General features: G+C 53.6%; 1 protein-coding gene across 7 annotated transcripts in view; it reads right to left on the bottom strand.

Moving 5' to 3' along the window:
• The window catches only part of FMNL3 (formin like 3), a 72,029-nt gene that overhangs the window by 8,471 nt on the left and 50,927 nt on the right, over positions 1–12,631 (bottom strand). For 3 of the 7 annotated variants that reach the window (XM_033222158.1, XM_033222161.1, XM_033222162.1), the window contains exons 6-26: positions 12,213–12,365; positions 10,845–10,953; positions 10,586–10,662; positions 10,169–10,262; positions 8,680–8,754; positions 7,978–8,088; positions 7,512–7,661; positions 7,014–7,115; positions 5,720–5,999; positions 5,175–5,243; positions 4,963–5,087; positions 4,156–4,358; positions 3,168–3,402; positions 2,947–3,015; positions 2,736–2,816; positions 2,506–2,635; positions 1,662–1,822; positions 1,229–1,330; positions 799–891; positions 408–531; positions 160–274 (exon numbers count right to left, since the gene is read on the bottom strand). In XM_033222158.1, the coding sequence (XP_033078049.1) occupies positions 183–274; positions 408–531; positions 799–891; positions 1,229–1,330; positions 1,662–1,822; positions 2,506–2,635; positions 2,736–2,816; positions 2,947–3,015; positions 3,168–3,402; positions 4,156–4,358; positions 4,963–5,087; positions 5,175–5,243; positions 5,720–5,999; positions 7,014–7,115; positions 7,512–7,661; positions 7,978–8,088; positions 8,680–8,754; positions 10,169–10,262; positions 10,586–10,662; positions 10,845–10,953; positions 12,213–12,365 (2,635 nt within the window). In that variant the 3' untranslated portion in view covers positions 160–182. The remainder of the gene's footprint in view (positions 1–159; positions 275–407; positions 532–798; positions 892–1,228; positions 1,331–1,661; positions 1,823–2,505; positions 2,636–2,735; positions 2,817–2,946; positions 3,016–3,167; positions 3,403–4,155; positions 4,359–4,962; positions 5,088–5,174; positions 5,244–5,719; positions 6,000–7,013; positions 7,116–7,511; positions 7,662–7,977; positions 8,089–8,679; positions 8,755–10,168; positions 10,263–10,585; positions 10,663–10,844; positions 10,954–12,212; positions 12,366–12,631) is intronic. The other 4 variants (XM_033222160.1, XM_033222163.1, XM_033222159.1 and 1 more) reach the window with 4 other exon arrangements.

Raw genomic sequence — 12,631 nt, 5'->3', positions numbered from 1 at the left:
CACTTCTCAGAGCATGGGGCATGCAAGAAGTATGTGTCCCCATCGCTGGGAGGCTGCCAGAGGGTGATTGCACATCATGCAGGAAAGGAGGTGCCTGTGGTCTCCAGCAGGAATCCTGGGAGATGGGCATGCAGAGGGGGCAGCTGCGGTGCCCAGTACCTGTCGGGCCCCAGCCTTGGGGGCTAACAGTTTGACTCATCATGGTGGGCTGCATCACAGAAGAAGCGTGAGCCCCGCTTGGCAGTACGGGCCGTGAAAGGGACACTCTTCAGCACTGTGGCCCAGGAGAGAGACACAGTGGTCAGGCCTCATGGGGGGTGGGGTGGGAGGAGAGCCCAAAGGAGTTAGGTTGAGCTTTGGGAGCTGGGTGCAATGGCCAGGCCCCAGGGAGTGAAAAAGGGCCCCACCTGTGATGATGTCCTCGATGGTACCATCCTTCCCCTCATAAACAGGCCGGTGTTCCTTGGCCTGGCGCCGCCTCAACTCTGCTATTAACTCCTGCTGTTGCCACTTGTTCCGCTGGGATGGGGTCTAGGGCCAAGAATGTGGAGGGGGAAGGAAGTCATCACTGACCTAATGTGGGACTGGTTCCTGCCCCAAGGTGCAGTCTGAGGATGCCACTGCTTGTGCACTGCTAGGAATCCCCAAAGGCTCTCCCTCCATCCCTCTGGATGCCAGCCCACTGGCCCTCTGGGTGGTCTGTCCACTCCAAGTTTTCATCTCCCCTAGCCTTCTGACCCCCAGCCCCCACTCTTTTGCCTTGTCATCTTCCAGGCCCCAGCTCTTGGTCCCACCCACCTTGGCATCCAGTTTCTTGGCTTCCTGAGCCAGCTGCTTCTCCCGCATTACCTCCTCCTGCTTCTTGCGGGCTTCATTCTCTTGTTCTGCTTCCTAAGAGCCATGGAAGATGGGTGGGGGCTAGGGGTGAGGCTCACAGGCTGTGAGGGGAGGGGCTGACGCTGAGGTGGAGAGTGGGTGGCAGTGGGACCCGCTAACTCCAGGTGGCCACCCTCTGGAGGGGCACTTCCTGCCCCAAACAATGACAGGAAGGTCCTGGGCCCCACCCTGCCCACCAGTTCACAGCTAAGAGGCCTGTCGCCAGCTTGCATCGCTCCCTTCCCAGGACTCAGAGGAGGAGTCGGAAAAGGCCCATACTTTAAGCCCAGGCTTCTCTCCCCCAGCCAGTTTTCTCTCAACCAAACTTCTTAAACAGCTATCTGCAGCTTACCTTGTAAGAACGAATGAATCGGACAAACACTGGGAAGAATACAGAAGGAGGTGTTGTCTTGGGACTCTCACCAAAGTAGCGCACAACTGCATTGTACGCCTCCTGGGGAAGGGGTGGGCAGAACGAGTCACTCTGGCGGGAAGGGGCAGCCCAGCTCCCACACCATGGACCAGTGGCCTGCGGAAAGCAGAGCCCAGGGCCAAAGGGAGGAAAACCAACCACCCAGGCCCCTGTGAGCTGGAGAGAACCTGGGGATCCCAAAGGTCCTGAGTACCAGTCTCCAGAGGCAGCTGCCTGCCACTCCCAAAGCGCACTCTCCCCCCTACATACAGCCAGCTGTTTGATTAAAAAAAAAAAAATAGAACTAGGGCCACCTAGAGGGGCCTGGAGCCTTGGCCCTGGTTGCTCCCACCTGCCTGCACCCTGTGCTTGCCTCAGCCGTCTTGGCGTCCCGCTGGAGCTTGTCTAGTTTGCCTTCATTGGTACTGAGGAAGTTCCGGAGGACGCTGTTGTCATGGATGCTGCACTCACGCCGAATCAGCTCCATGCCCCGGCCCAGCTCCTTCACGTCCAGCAGCACGTTCTCCAGGGACACTGGTCACCAAAAGCCTGGCTGAGGATGCCTAGGGCCTGGCATGCCCACCTCCCAGCCTAGAGCTATATCAAACTCTGGCCCTCCCCCTCAGCATGGGCTCACTCAGGTTCACATATCTGTATGGACATAAGGAAGTACACACCAAGCTAGCTGATCCCTCACAGGGGGAGGGAATGGAATGGAAACTGAGCTTGTGGCCCCAAAGAACACAGTAGCAAACAAAAGCAGGCAAGCCACACAGACTGCTGGTCTCCACAATGAAACTGCCTCAGGCCTGCCCTAGTGTTCATGGGTGGGGCAGAAATAACAGCTACCTCACGTCTATAGAGGGCTTTATGATTTTTTTCTAAGCACTTCACATACATCATACACAAACGCAAGATCTCTGGGGCCAGCTTGAGGGAGTTGGGAGTAAAGAGTCACTGCTCCCCTTCCTGTTCCTGCTCCTGCTCCCACTGTACCTAGCTGGGAAGAGCTGGGATGGGCCAGGCCTGGCGCCTGGAGGAAGGCTCCCTCTGGCGTGGCCCCTGCTTAAGGCTCCAGCGGAAAGCTTTGAAGTGGTCAGAAAGAAGATAACAAAAGCCAGAAACAAATGGACCCAAGTGTTCCCTCTCCTCATAGCTTCCTGGGATTGTCCTGGGCTGGATGTGAGGGCAGGCCCACCCAGCCAGGCTCTCCTCACCTGCTGCAGCCTTCTCAACAAAGTGCAGCTCATGCCAGAAGTTAGCCAGGTCTGGGTATTTCTCCTTCACTGTCAAGGCGATGAAATGAAGCAGTGTCATCTTCCGGTCAGTGGACTTGGTATCCAACAGCTAGGAGAGGGGGTCACGGCAGTGCATAAAAGCTAAGCACTCTGGCTCCACAACTGCTGCCCCCCAGGCTTCCTGGCCCACGCTGCCCTCACCATCTTACCAGATCCAGGCTCTGGAGCTTGAAGCCATACACAGCTCCCCGCTTGCTGCTGTTCATGTAGTTCCCCAGTGCAAGTATGATCTGTCCAAAGAATGCATGGGAGGCAGGTCAGGCTCAGGTCCTGAGGGCTCCTTCTTCCTCTCTGTATAGCCCCAGGCCCCCAACTAGGACCCGAGAACCCCAAGCACCCCTGTTCACAACCTCTTCCCACCTCCAACATCTGCTTCAGCTTCTGTGAAGACTTGACGGAAGCGGACGCCGCAATGATGGCATTGAGTTGCTGTAGGACAATATGAACACTGAAGTAACCCCAGGCTGAGATGCGGTAAAGACAGGGAGGGGTCAGAAGGACTGGAAGGGCAGGGGAGGTGACTAGCAGATGGAGGGTGGAGGGACAGCTGTCCAGGACCATGAGTTGGGTGGGGGCTGTACCGGTGTGAGCATCTGCAGGTTATCCTGGAAGTTCCCCAGGAAGGCCATGCCAGCCATTCGCTGGGTCAGCCGTTCCACCTTGCTGAAGAGCAGCATGAAGCGGTCCTCAGCCGCCAACTCCTCCAGGGGCTGCCGCTCACGCTCATATTGCCGCAGCAGCTTTACCTCAGCCTCTGTGGGCAGGAAGCGCATCAGGCACTCCACGAAGTCCACAGGTAGTGTCTGCAAGTCAAACCTGTGGAGGAAGAAGGGACTACGTCAGTTCTCACATCTCTCCACGTTTTCCCTCATCCCTTTTATTCTCCAGGCTCCTAGAAGGACTGGACAGGGGACTGTACACAGAACACAGCCAAAGGCAAAGGACCCATTGCCTCATCTGTCATAGCACCAGCAATGATCCTGGGGGAACATTCCATGCTCCTGTTTAATAATGCCCTTTAATGTACTCCCTCTGTACCTAGGGTGAAGTCCAAACACCTGAGCATGGCTTATGAGGCCCAGCCTGCAAGACTTCTGACCGACTCTACCTTCTCCTGCTCCTCTCCCTACACTAAAGCCAGATTCAATTTTTAGTACCCAAGGCACTATGCTTCTCCCTCCAGGCCCTGAACTGGACTAACTCATATCTTTTCTTCAGGTCCCAGTTGAGACATCACCTCCTTTGGGAAGGCTTCCCTCATTCATCACCAAGCTCAGCTACATGAACCTCCATATTCTCCCAAAGCTGCCTGTATACTTCTACCTTCTTGGTGGTATCACTCAGTGTTACTGCACTGTTCCCAATAGACTGAGAGCTCCTTGGGTGAAGGTCTGGGCTGAACTGCCAGCACAGATGCAGTAAATTCTGGCCAAGCCAAGCCAGTGGATGATTAGGGGAATATGAGGGAGTCTGTCAGATGACCTGGAATCTAGGGAAACCCAGGCTCCTGGGTGGAGAACTGGGTTGCCAACAGACTAGGGACCAGGGCTAGGTCAGTGGGAGCCTCACGTGTGAATGGCCCTGCAGATCTCCTCAGCTGAGCGGCCAGCCTTGCGTAGGGTGATGGCCAGGTTCTTGGCACGATTGGCTTCCAACAGAGTCACCTTGCTGGCAGCTTTTTGCGCTGTCTTGTTCTTGGAGCAGATGAGGTCAAGGGCAGGGCCCTGCGCTTTCGTCTTGAATAATTCTTCAAACTTATCCAGATCCAGGTCCTGGCAGGAATAGATGAGCAGGGAAAATGCTGTAGCCTCATACTAGTGGAGGACCTCCTGACAGCCCACCCAGCGTTGGCCCAGAGCTCTGTCACTCTGGAATATTTCCTGAATACAAACACAAAGTGTTGACACAACTAGAAATATATATACACTCAAGAATGAAGGGTTTGGCCGGGCGCGGTGGCTCAAGCCTGTAATCCCAGCACTTTGGGAGGCCGAGACGGGCGGATCACGAGGTCAGGAGATCGAGACCATCCTGGCTCACCCGGTGAAACCCCGTCTCTACTAAAAAATACAAAAAACTAGCCGGGCGACGAGGCGGGCGCCTGTAGTCCCAGCTACTCGGGAGGCTGAGGCAGGAGAATGGCGTGAACCCGGGAGGCGGAGCTTGCAGTGAGCTGAGATCCGGCCATTGCACTCCAGCCTGGGCGACAGAGCGAGACTCCGTCTCAAAAAAAAAAAAAAAAAAAAAGAATGAAGGGTTTGTAGAGCTGAGCCTGGCCTCACCCTGTCTGATGGCTTTTCTAAGACCAGATCTCCTCAAAAGGCAACCAGGTCCCTAGCCCTCAACCTTACCCCTCTGGACCCCAGGCCCTGTTACCTCCAAGATCTTCTCATCATCAAGTTCGCTGAAGACAGTGCCACTGATCTGGTTGGGTTTCAGTGCTGTCCAGTTGAAGACAGGCAGCCGGAACTTGGTCTTGATAGGTTTCTTAATTCGAATGGCTAATTTGGAAGGAGGACCAGTGACACAGGGGCCAAGGACACACCCCTGGTCCCACCAGCCCTGCCCAGGGCCTTGGGGACACTCACCTGACAGGCCCACTGTCAACACCACAGAGGGTGCAGCACCAGGGAGAGGTGGGGCTGGGGGACACTTGTCTGGGGAAAGAAGAAAAGATACAGTGACCCAGGGGTCAAGAGACTCTTCATAGGCTTCCCTCCCCTCTGCCTGCCCCACCTCTGAGAGTTTAAAAAAAAAAAAACTCTCAGAGAAGGAGCCTACATGAACTCTGCTCAAGCTGCTCCCAGAAATTCTAACTCTGGCAGGGCAGTTGTTGCTGGTCTCTGACCCAGTTTCTATGGCTATAGTCTAAGCCTCTCCTTGGCTGTCTTCAAAGGAATTGGGAGCAACATCTTTATGATCCTTAAAACAGGTCCACATCTGCTTTTGGGCATCCCTGTGCTGATAACTTGAGCTTCTCTCAGATTCCAGCCCTCCCTCACCCTGATTTTATATCCCCCTAGTCCTCAGATGATGCCATTTTCCCAGTCTCTCCCTGAGGAAGACACTGCTGACTACAGTTTTGGTCCCCACAAAGAGGCTGCCCCTGCTGGTTCCCAGGGGTGGTGGTTACCTGGTAATGGGGGAGGTGGAGGGGGCAAGGGCGGAGCTGGTGGTGGAGGAAGAGGCAGGACCTCCTCAGGGGGTGCGGCTGGAGCCAGAAGATCCAGGTCAGAGGGTGGCATGCCCTCACTCAGCTCTGCAGGGCCTACTCTGGCCAGGGCCTCACTGCCCACAGACTCCAGGCCCCGGACACTTGGCTCCAAATGGCATCGACGCTGGAAGGCCTCCTCCTTCTCTTTAATGAGCCTTCGCAGGGTGTGTACCTGGTGGCTTGTGTTCTCGTATGTCTCCTGACAGGCAGACAGCACCATTAAGGGAAAAGTGGGCTGAAGGAATAGTCATTGCCCCTAGAGTGAGAATTCCTACCCAGAGTTCTCTTAACTAGGGTCTCTGTGAGTGTACTCAGAGGCTCAGAGTGGCAGAAGCCCAGGTAGGGGAATGGGGAAGCTGGAAGGCAGCAAAACGAAAGAGGCAAGCAGAAGCTGCCTCCTCCCTCTGCTGGCACCCTGAAGTGTCCTCTCTGCTCCAGCCAATTCTCACTGCATGGACCCCTCAAAGCCCAGGGAAAAAGGCTGCCCCTGTGAAACTCTCCTTAATCTACCACCGGTCTAAAATAGCTGCTCTCTCCATAGCCCTTTGGGACTCATTTTGTTTTACTTTCACTTGACCTTGTATAATGGCTCAATTGGAAGCCCCCTATGAACAAGACCCTGTTTTAACCACCTCTGTATCCTCCACAGCTCCCAATACAATGCTTAGCAGAAGCTGGGCAGATACATATTGAGCTCAACACAGCCAGCATATATTCTTCTGGAAGAGAAGGTAGGATGGGGACATGACTTTATAATGAACAAAAAGTCAGGTGAGAATACAGGAGAGAATGAAATATGAAGAGCACCTGCCCTGCCAATTTAGGATACCTGGTGGACATCCTAATACACGAAGCACCTGGTCCCTCTGCCCCTGCTCATTAAGCATGGCTTGGGGAGGAACATGGGGGTAGACGGGAGAAAAATCAATGGGACAGGCTGGTAGAAGGAGGCTGGGTTGGAACTCCAGAATACTCGTGGGTGCCCCAGCTGCTCCCACCCTCTTAGGTGTGTGTCTGGCTCACACTGGCTTCAGCTTTCCTCTCCAACTAGAAAAATGGGGTGAAATCATCAGCCCACCCAGACCTAAGTACCTCAAGGGTGAATCAAGATCTAAATCCTAAAGAACTTGATATGACTCAGGGAAAAAAAGCAAAACCCCAAGGCCCTGGAGCGCAGGATCAGTCAGGGACTGCCTTCCCAGAGTACTTGTACCTTGATGCTCTCTAGCTCCTTCTCCCGCTGCAGCAGCTGCTTCTCTAGCTCTGCCACCCGCATCATGTTTTCATTCTCTAGGTCCAGAAGCTTCTCTGTGAGCTGCACAACAGGAAGGGCAGGTTCTGTGCTGGGCCTAAAGCCTGGGCACTCAGCACAGCCTGAACCCTAGTCAAGACCTGAGTCCAACCCCTCAACACAAGGCCACCAAGGCAGCTTAGTTAGGTGGCTCCCTTATATTTCAATAACAGATATAAGACAAAGGCCGCACTCTGACTGTCTCAAGACCAGTGCCGCCACATGCCCAGCCCTGGAGGTCGGTGTGTGTTCCAACTGGTGGATGATCCAGTGGCTCAGGCCTGAGTATGCTCTTGAGAGCCCTGGTGGGTTCTAAAGCCTCCCTGGGACTCAATCTGGAGGCAATGGGTCGGCTTAGGATTCCTGGTAACTTGAGCTTCCATCAACAGTGGCTCTGGCAGGCAAAGGAAGACCACCTACATGGGACACATGCTCCTCCAACTCTTCCACCTTCTCCAGGGCTACATTCTTGGTCTCAGCATCCTCCAACAAACCCCCGACGTCAAACACGTTGTCCAGATATGCCTGAATCTGCACCTGTAGCTTCTCGCTCTCTGTGTGTCTTGACTTCTGGGGGAAGAGCAGAGAGTAGTAGTAGTTGTAGGAGCAGGCAGATCATCAGGGGAACTTTCTGAGAAAGACTTAGTCCTCGTCCCCCTTCGCCACCACTTCCCAAAGAGTTCCTGCTGCAGGCCATGTCAGATTCTCGCCCCATGGAGTGGCCTGACTGGGGAGTTATCTGCAGAGGTCCTGAGTCCCAGGCCACAGAAGACAGGCAGGGTCCCAGGAGCATCAAGGACTAGGCACTTATAAAAGAAAAATCATTTGTGATATGGCTAAACGGATCCCAATGCACCTCACCTTACAAGGACCCCAACCAGCTCACCTGCAGGAACTCCTCTAGCCCCAGCTTGGTAAACTCATACTGCAGGTGGACCCGGAAGTTCATGTCCTCCACCGAGTGCACCACGATGTTGATGAACTGCATGCAGGCCACCTGAAGAAGAGGAGACCCAGAGAAGCAGCAACAGGAAGGGCAGATGAGAGCCAAGAGACCAGGAGGATAGACGGCTGTTAGAATATCATCATCATGTGGATAATTACAGGGAGTCAAAGAGTTAAGCCTTTATGGGGGCAATAAGAGCATTTTAATTTTTAAAAAGTCATTTAATATTCAGTGTATAAAGACAAGTAAATTACATGAAAAACAGATGTAAGTGAAGATATAGCTCTCTGATTTCCTTTGTACATCAGCAGGTATTCCTCAAGGATACCTTACCTAGCCGAAGACCCTGCACTGAGGGGAAGAGAAGCTAGAGGAAGAGCTTAGGAAAGGGAGGGCAGCTCAAAAAGGATCCAATTCAAGGACAAAAAGGCCACAGAAAAGAGGAAAAGGAGATAGATCCGATATAGACAAATGATGTCCTGAAGTTTCTAAGAGCTCTCTGGGGTGGGCAGGTGGACAAGAAGCATTTGCTGAATAGAATCATTCTGGGCTCTACATGGAATATCAAGATACACTGTTGGCCTCACCCCTGTTGTCAAGGAACACACAGCCCTGGTGCTGGACCCAGGCCCAGTTCCTCACCATGAAGTCAATGTTGCTGTCCTCATTCCGGAAATATTCCATCAGCTTCTCAAAGCGGTGCAGCTCCTTGCATACCTGAATGAGCAAACGTTCTCAGTGAAAGGAAATGCTCTATGCAGAACCCAAGCCCCTGTGCTCTGGCTCCCAGGAACATCATGGCAAAGGACTGGTTCAGACCAAGCTTAACCACAACTCTATATATGAAATAGAGCATTCTGGACACTATAAAAGAAAACCTGGGGCCGGGCGCGGTGGCTCATGCCTATAACCCCAGCACTTTGGGAGGCCAAGATGGACAGATTACCTGAGGTGAGGAGTTCAAAAACAGCCTGGGCAACATGGTGAAACCCCATCTCTACTAAAAATACAAAAATTAGCCGGGCATGGTGGCATATGCCTATAGTCCCAGCTACTTGGGAGGCAGAGGCAGGAGAATTGCTTGAACCCAGGAAGTGGAAGTTGCGGCAAGCTGAGATTGTGCCACTGCACTCCAGCCTGGCCACAGAGTGAGACTCCATCTCAAAAAAGAAAGAAAACTGGGAACTACAATGTGGCTCTGGGTCTGTGGCCCCCACCAAACTGCTGAGGGAATTCAGTAAAGCCTGTGCCCTTAAGCTGGGCTTTAGGTGCCTCTGGGGATAGGTCAAGAAGAAACACAGGGATATGATGCTGCCAAGTTACTAAAAGGAGGAGGGAAAGAAGGAGGAAGGGAGGAAGGCCATGGCTAAGACAGGAGGCTGCAGTCCTAGTGGGGATGCAGAGGAAGGGCCAGTGTACAGGAAAGCCCTCTCTGAGAGGGGTCTAGAGGCTCCTCTGAGCCTCTGGGCTTCAAGGAGGAAGAGCCATTTCCTGGCTTGAACAATGGATGCTAGGGAAGAGGTCCAAAGAAGAGGAAGGGGTGGGACCACCAGCTGTGGCTGGATGTCGAAGAATCCTGTGTTCAAGTAGATAGGGGTTTCAGAGGCAGGCCCAGGGGCTGGGGCAAATGCCACAAAGGAGTTCCTTCTCTCCTCACCAATAACAGCCAACAACCCAGGAGACATCCTTGCTTACCTACTCCTCCCATTTCAAACACATGTGCTTTGGGTTCTACCAACGGGTTCACCGCATCAGATTCCCATCTGGGGTGTCACTTAAGTACATATACTCAGGCCTCTAATGGGTCTGAACTAGAGCACAGGGATCTGTACTTTTAACAAGCTCCTTAGGTGATCTGGATGCAGGACCCAACTAAGACCATTAGACTATAGCCCTCAGCTAGCTGAGGGTATCTTTAGCTGGCCAATCAGGAGGTTTCTTGGCCCGAAGATCTAGTAAGACTAAAGTTCTGGTATTAAAAACAGTGGGAGTTCAGGAGAGAGGTTGCTTAGCCAAGCACTGGAATGTTAAAAAGCATTGCAGATCACAGGAAATGATGCTCACCTACCTGGCTCCCTGCCTTCTCCCCTGCAAACACACACACACACACACGCAAAGCCAAAGGACTGACCTCTTTGAAATTGTCAAAGGCAGCAAGGATGATTTCGTGACCTCCTCGCACCAAACACACAGCTGCCAGAAGCTCTAAGACAAGGGCTTTGGTCCTAAGGGGTGAAGAAGGAAGATTAACACCCTAGCTCCCCATCCTGACAACTACACAGCTCACTTCGCTGGCTGGGTAAGTCCTTTTGGAGAGTGGAGAAAGCCTCAGTGGTGCGGAGAGAGGTGGGAGAAAGAGGACTTGCTCCCTTACTAAGCTGTGTAGACTAGAGGAGAGCCAGGGATACTTCTCCAGCAGAGGTGAGCGGGTCCAAACCAAGGCTCTGACAGGACTCCAAGGCTAGGCAGGACTTGTCAGGAATACATGGAATACAGATATCCAGAGCCCTGAACAGAGTAAGGAGGAAAGGGGAGGGAAGGAACTCACCTTGGATTCTTGTTATTGAGGCTAAGTGCAATCTCATTGACAGCATGGGGGTGGGACATGACCAGGTTGAATCCGTACTACAAGAGAAAGGACAGAAGGAGGGGACCTTGATGGTGGGAAAGAGAGAGCCCAGCCAATCTCCTTGACCATAGGCCCACCAGCAAACCTGTCTTTTATAAGCTGGTGCCCTCCTAGCTCTCCTGGTTTTGCAGATGAGGCAGAAGAGGTAGAGCACCCATGACTAGTGCTTCCCCCTTACCTGATAGTTCATGATGGCTCTGAGACAAAGGATACAGACGTGGACATCATCCTTCTGGCTCACTAGGCGGGAGTTCTTCAGGGCCCTGCGCCCAGGGAGAGTGCTATACCTGGGGAGATGGGCCAGGCAGTCAGGTGGGAGCTGAGGCTGCCAGTGAAGCATCTAGGGGCATTCACCATCACCCAGAGAGCAGGCTGCTCCTTAGCAGTGGCAAAAAATGGGGAATAGCACCTTGTACTAACAGCCAAGAGGGACAGCGTGCAGGAGGTAGAGTGGTCAGCCTGTTTTCACCTCCTTCAGTAGGCCTTTATCAGCAACTACTCAGGATCCCGGCTTTATAACCAGTGCCCCAACCCTAGAGATCCTTCAAAATACAAGTAGTAGTTGTGTAGGCCTTCCTAGGCCCTGAGATGGGTCCAGAGACACAGTCATCTGAGCATTCCCTCCACCCACTTCCAGTTGCTGCACCTTCTGCACAGTCTGTGGGACAAGAGCATCATGGCTCCCATCCCACTTCTGTATCACAGAAAAGGCAGAGCCGACCCCCAAAGGCTTTAGTGGGGCCACAGGGCTATGTCTGGCTTTGCACCACCCCTCCAACCTCTCAGTGATGTTTCATGGAAAAGGGAGGAGACACTGTAGTATCTGCTCATGCATGACAAGAATAATCAACAGTGTCCAAGGGACACAACCCAAAGGAGACTAGGAGAAAAGCATGGCCACAAGAGAGATAGAAACCAAGGAAAGGGCCATTGGACCCAAAGGAAAGCCTCCCAGAGTAAGAAGGGGCTCTGAGAAGTCATCCAGTCCATCCGCCTACCTCCAGGCAGGACAGCTTTTTAGACACCGCAGACAAATAAATGAGCATGTTGCACCCTTACAGAGAAAAGGCCTGAAAGAAGAGGTGAAGGGAATGCGAGGGGCAGCCAGGTTGGGTGGGAGCTGGTCTCCAAGTAGCTGAAGGGGCAGAGTGAAGAACTACAGGGAAACAGAATGAGGGTAGGAGCTGGATCACCCAGTGAAGGCCATGGACCTGTATGAGATGTGCCCTGCTCAAGAGACCCAGGAGGAATGGCAGAGTGTGAGTGAGGAATGAAGGTCCCCCCCAGAGAGGGGTGAGGAGTGGGGAGAGCTGGAACCCCACGTGGGGTGAGTGCAGCTGAGACCATGTACTTACCCAGGACAGACCGCTGGGCAGAGTCAAGGAGACAGAGAGGACAGACCAGAGACAGACTGGCAGGCAGAGGGCAAGAGAGCTGAGCCTGGAAGCAAGAGTGGAGGGAGGAGCATGAGCACTCACCGCTGAACCTGAGACCTGCACTGAAGGGTAGGGTGGGAGGCAGGCGGGCAGAGCAAGAGCACACATACCGGAGCACAGACTGGCGTGCAGAGCGAGCGAGGCTGTTGGTGAAGGGGGCCGACAGGGCGCTGGGTGGCTGCAGGTCCTCGATGGACCTGCTCCAGGACCGGAGTTTGTCAAATGCACCATCGTCACCACTCTCCAGACCCTCAAAGTCAAACCTGGAGCATGAAAGGACACACGTGCGCACACACAGGCACATACGCAGGAGAAATTCAGTGCCAAGGCCCCCCGCGAGCCCATCCCCACCCTTCAGGCCTCCAGGGCAACAAGAAGCAGGGGTAGCAAGGAGAAAAAGCAGAACTGGGCAGCAGAGACCTGATCCTAGCTGGAAGAGCCACTAACACAGAACGGCGGCAGAAGAAGCACAGGCAGCAACCAGGAGGGGAGTCTAAGGAGATGGGAAGCTGATGGAGGCCAACTCCTT

Source organism: Trachypithecus francoisi, unplaced genomic scaffold (assembly GCF_009764315.1).
Source record: "Trachypithecus francoisi isolate TF-2019V2 unplaced genomic scaffold, Tfra_2.0 Lachesis_group11, whole genome shotgun sequence".
Lineage (NCBI taxonomy): Eukaryota > Metazoa > Chordata > Mammalia > Primates > Cercopithecidae > Trachypithecus > Trachypithecus francoisi.
This window is presented reverse-complemented; position numbering and strand designations above follow the sequence as displayed.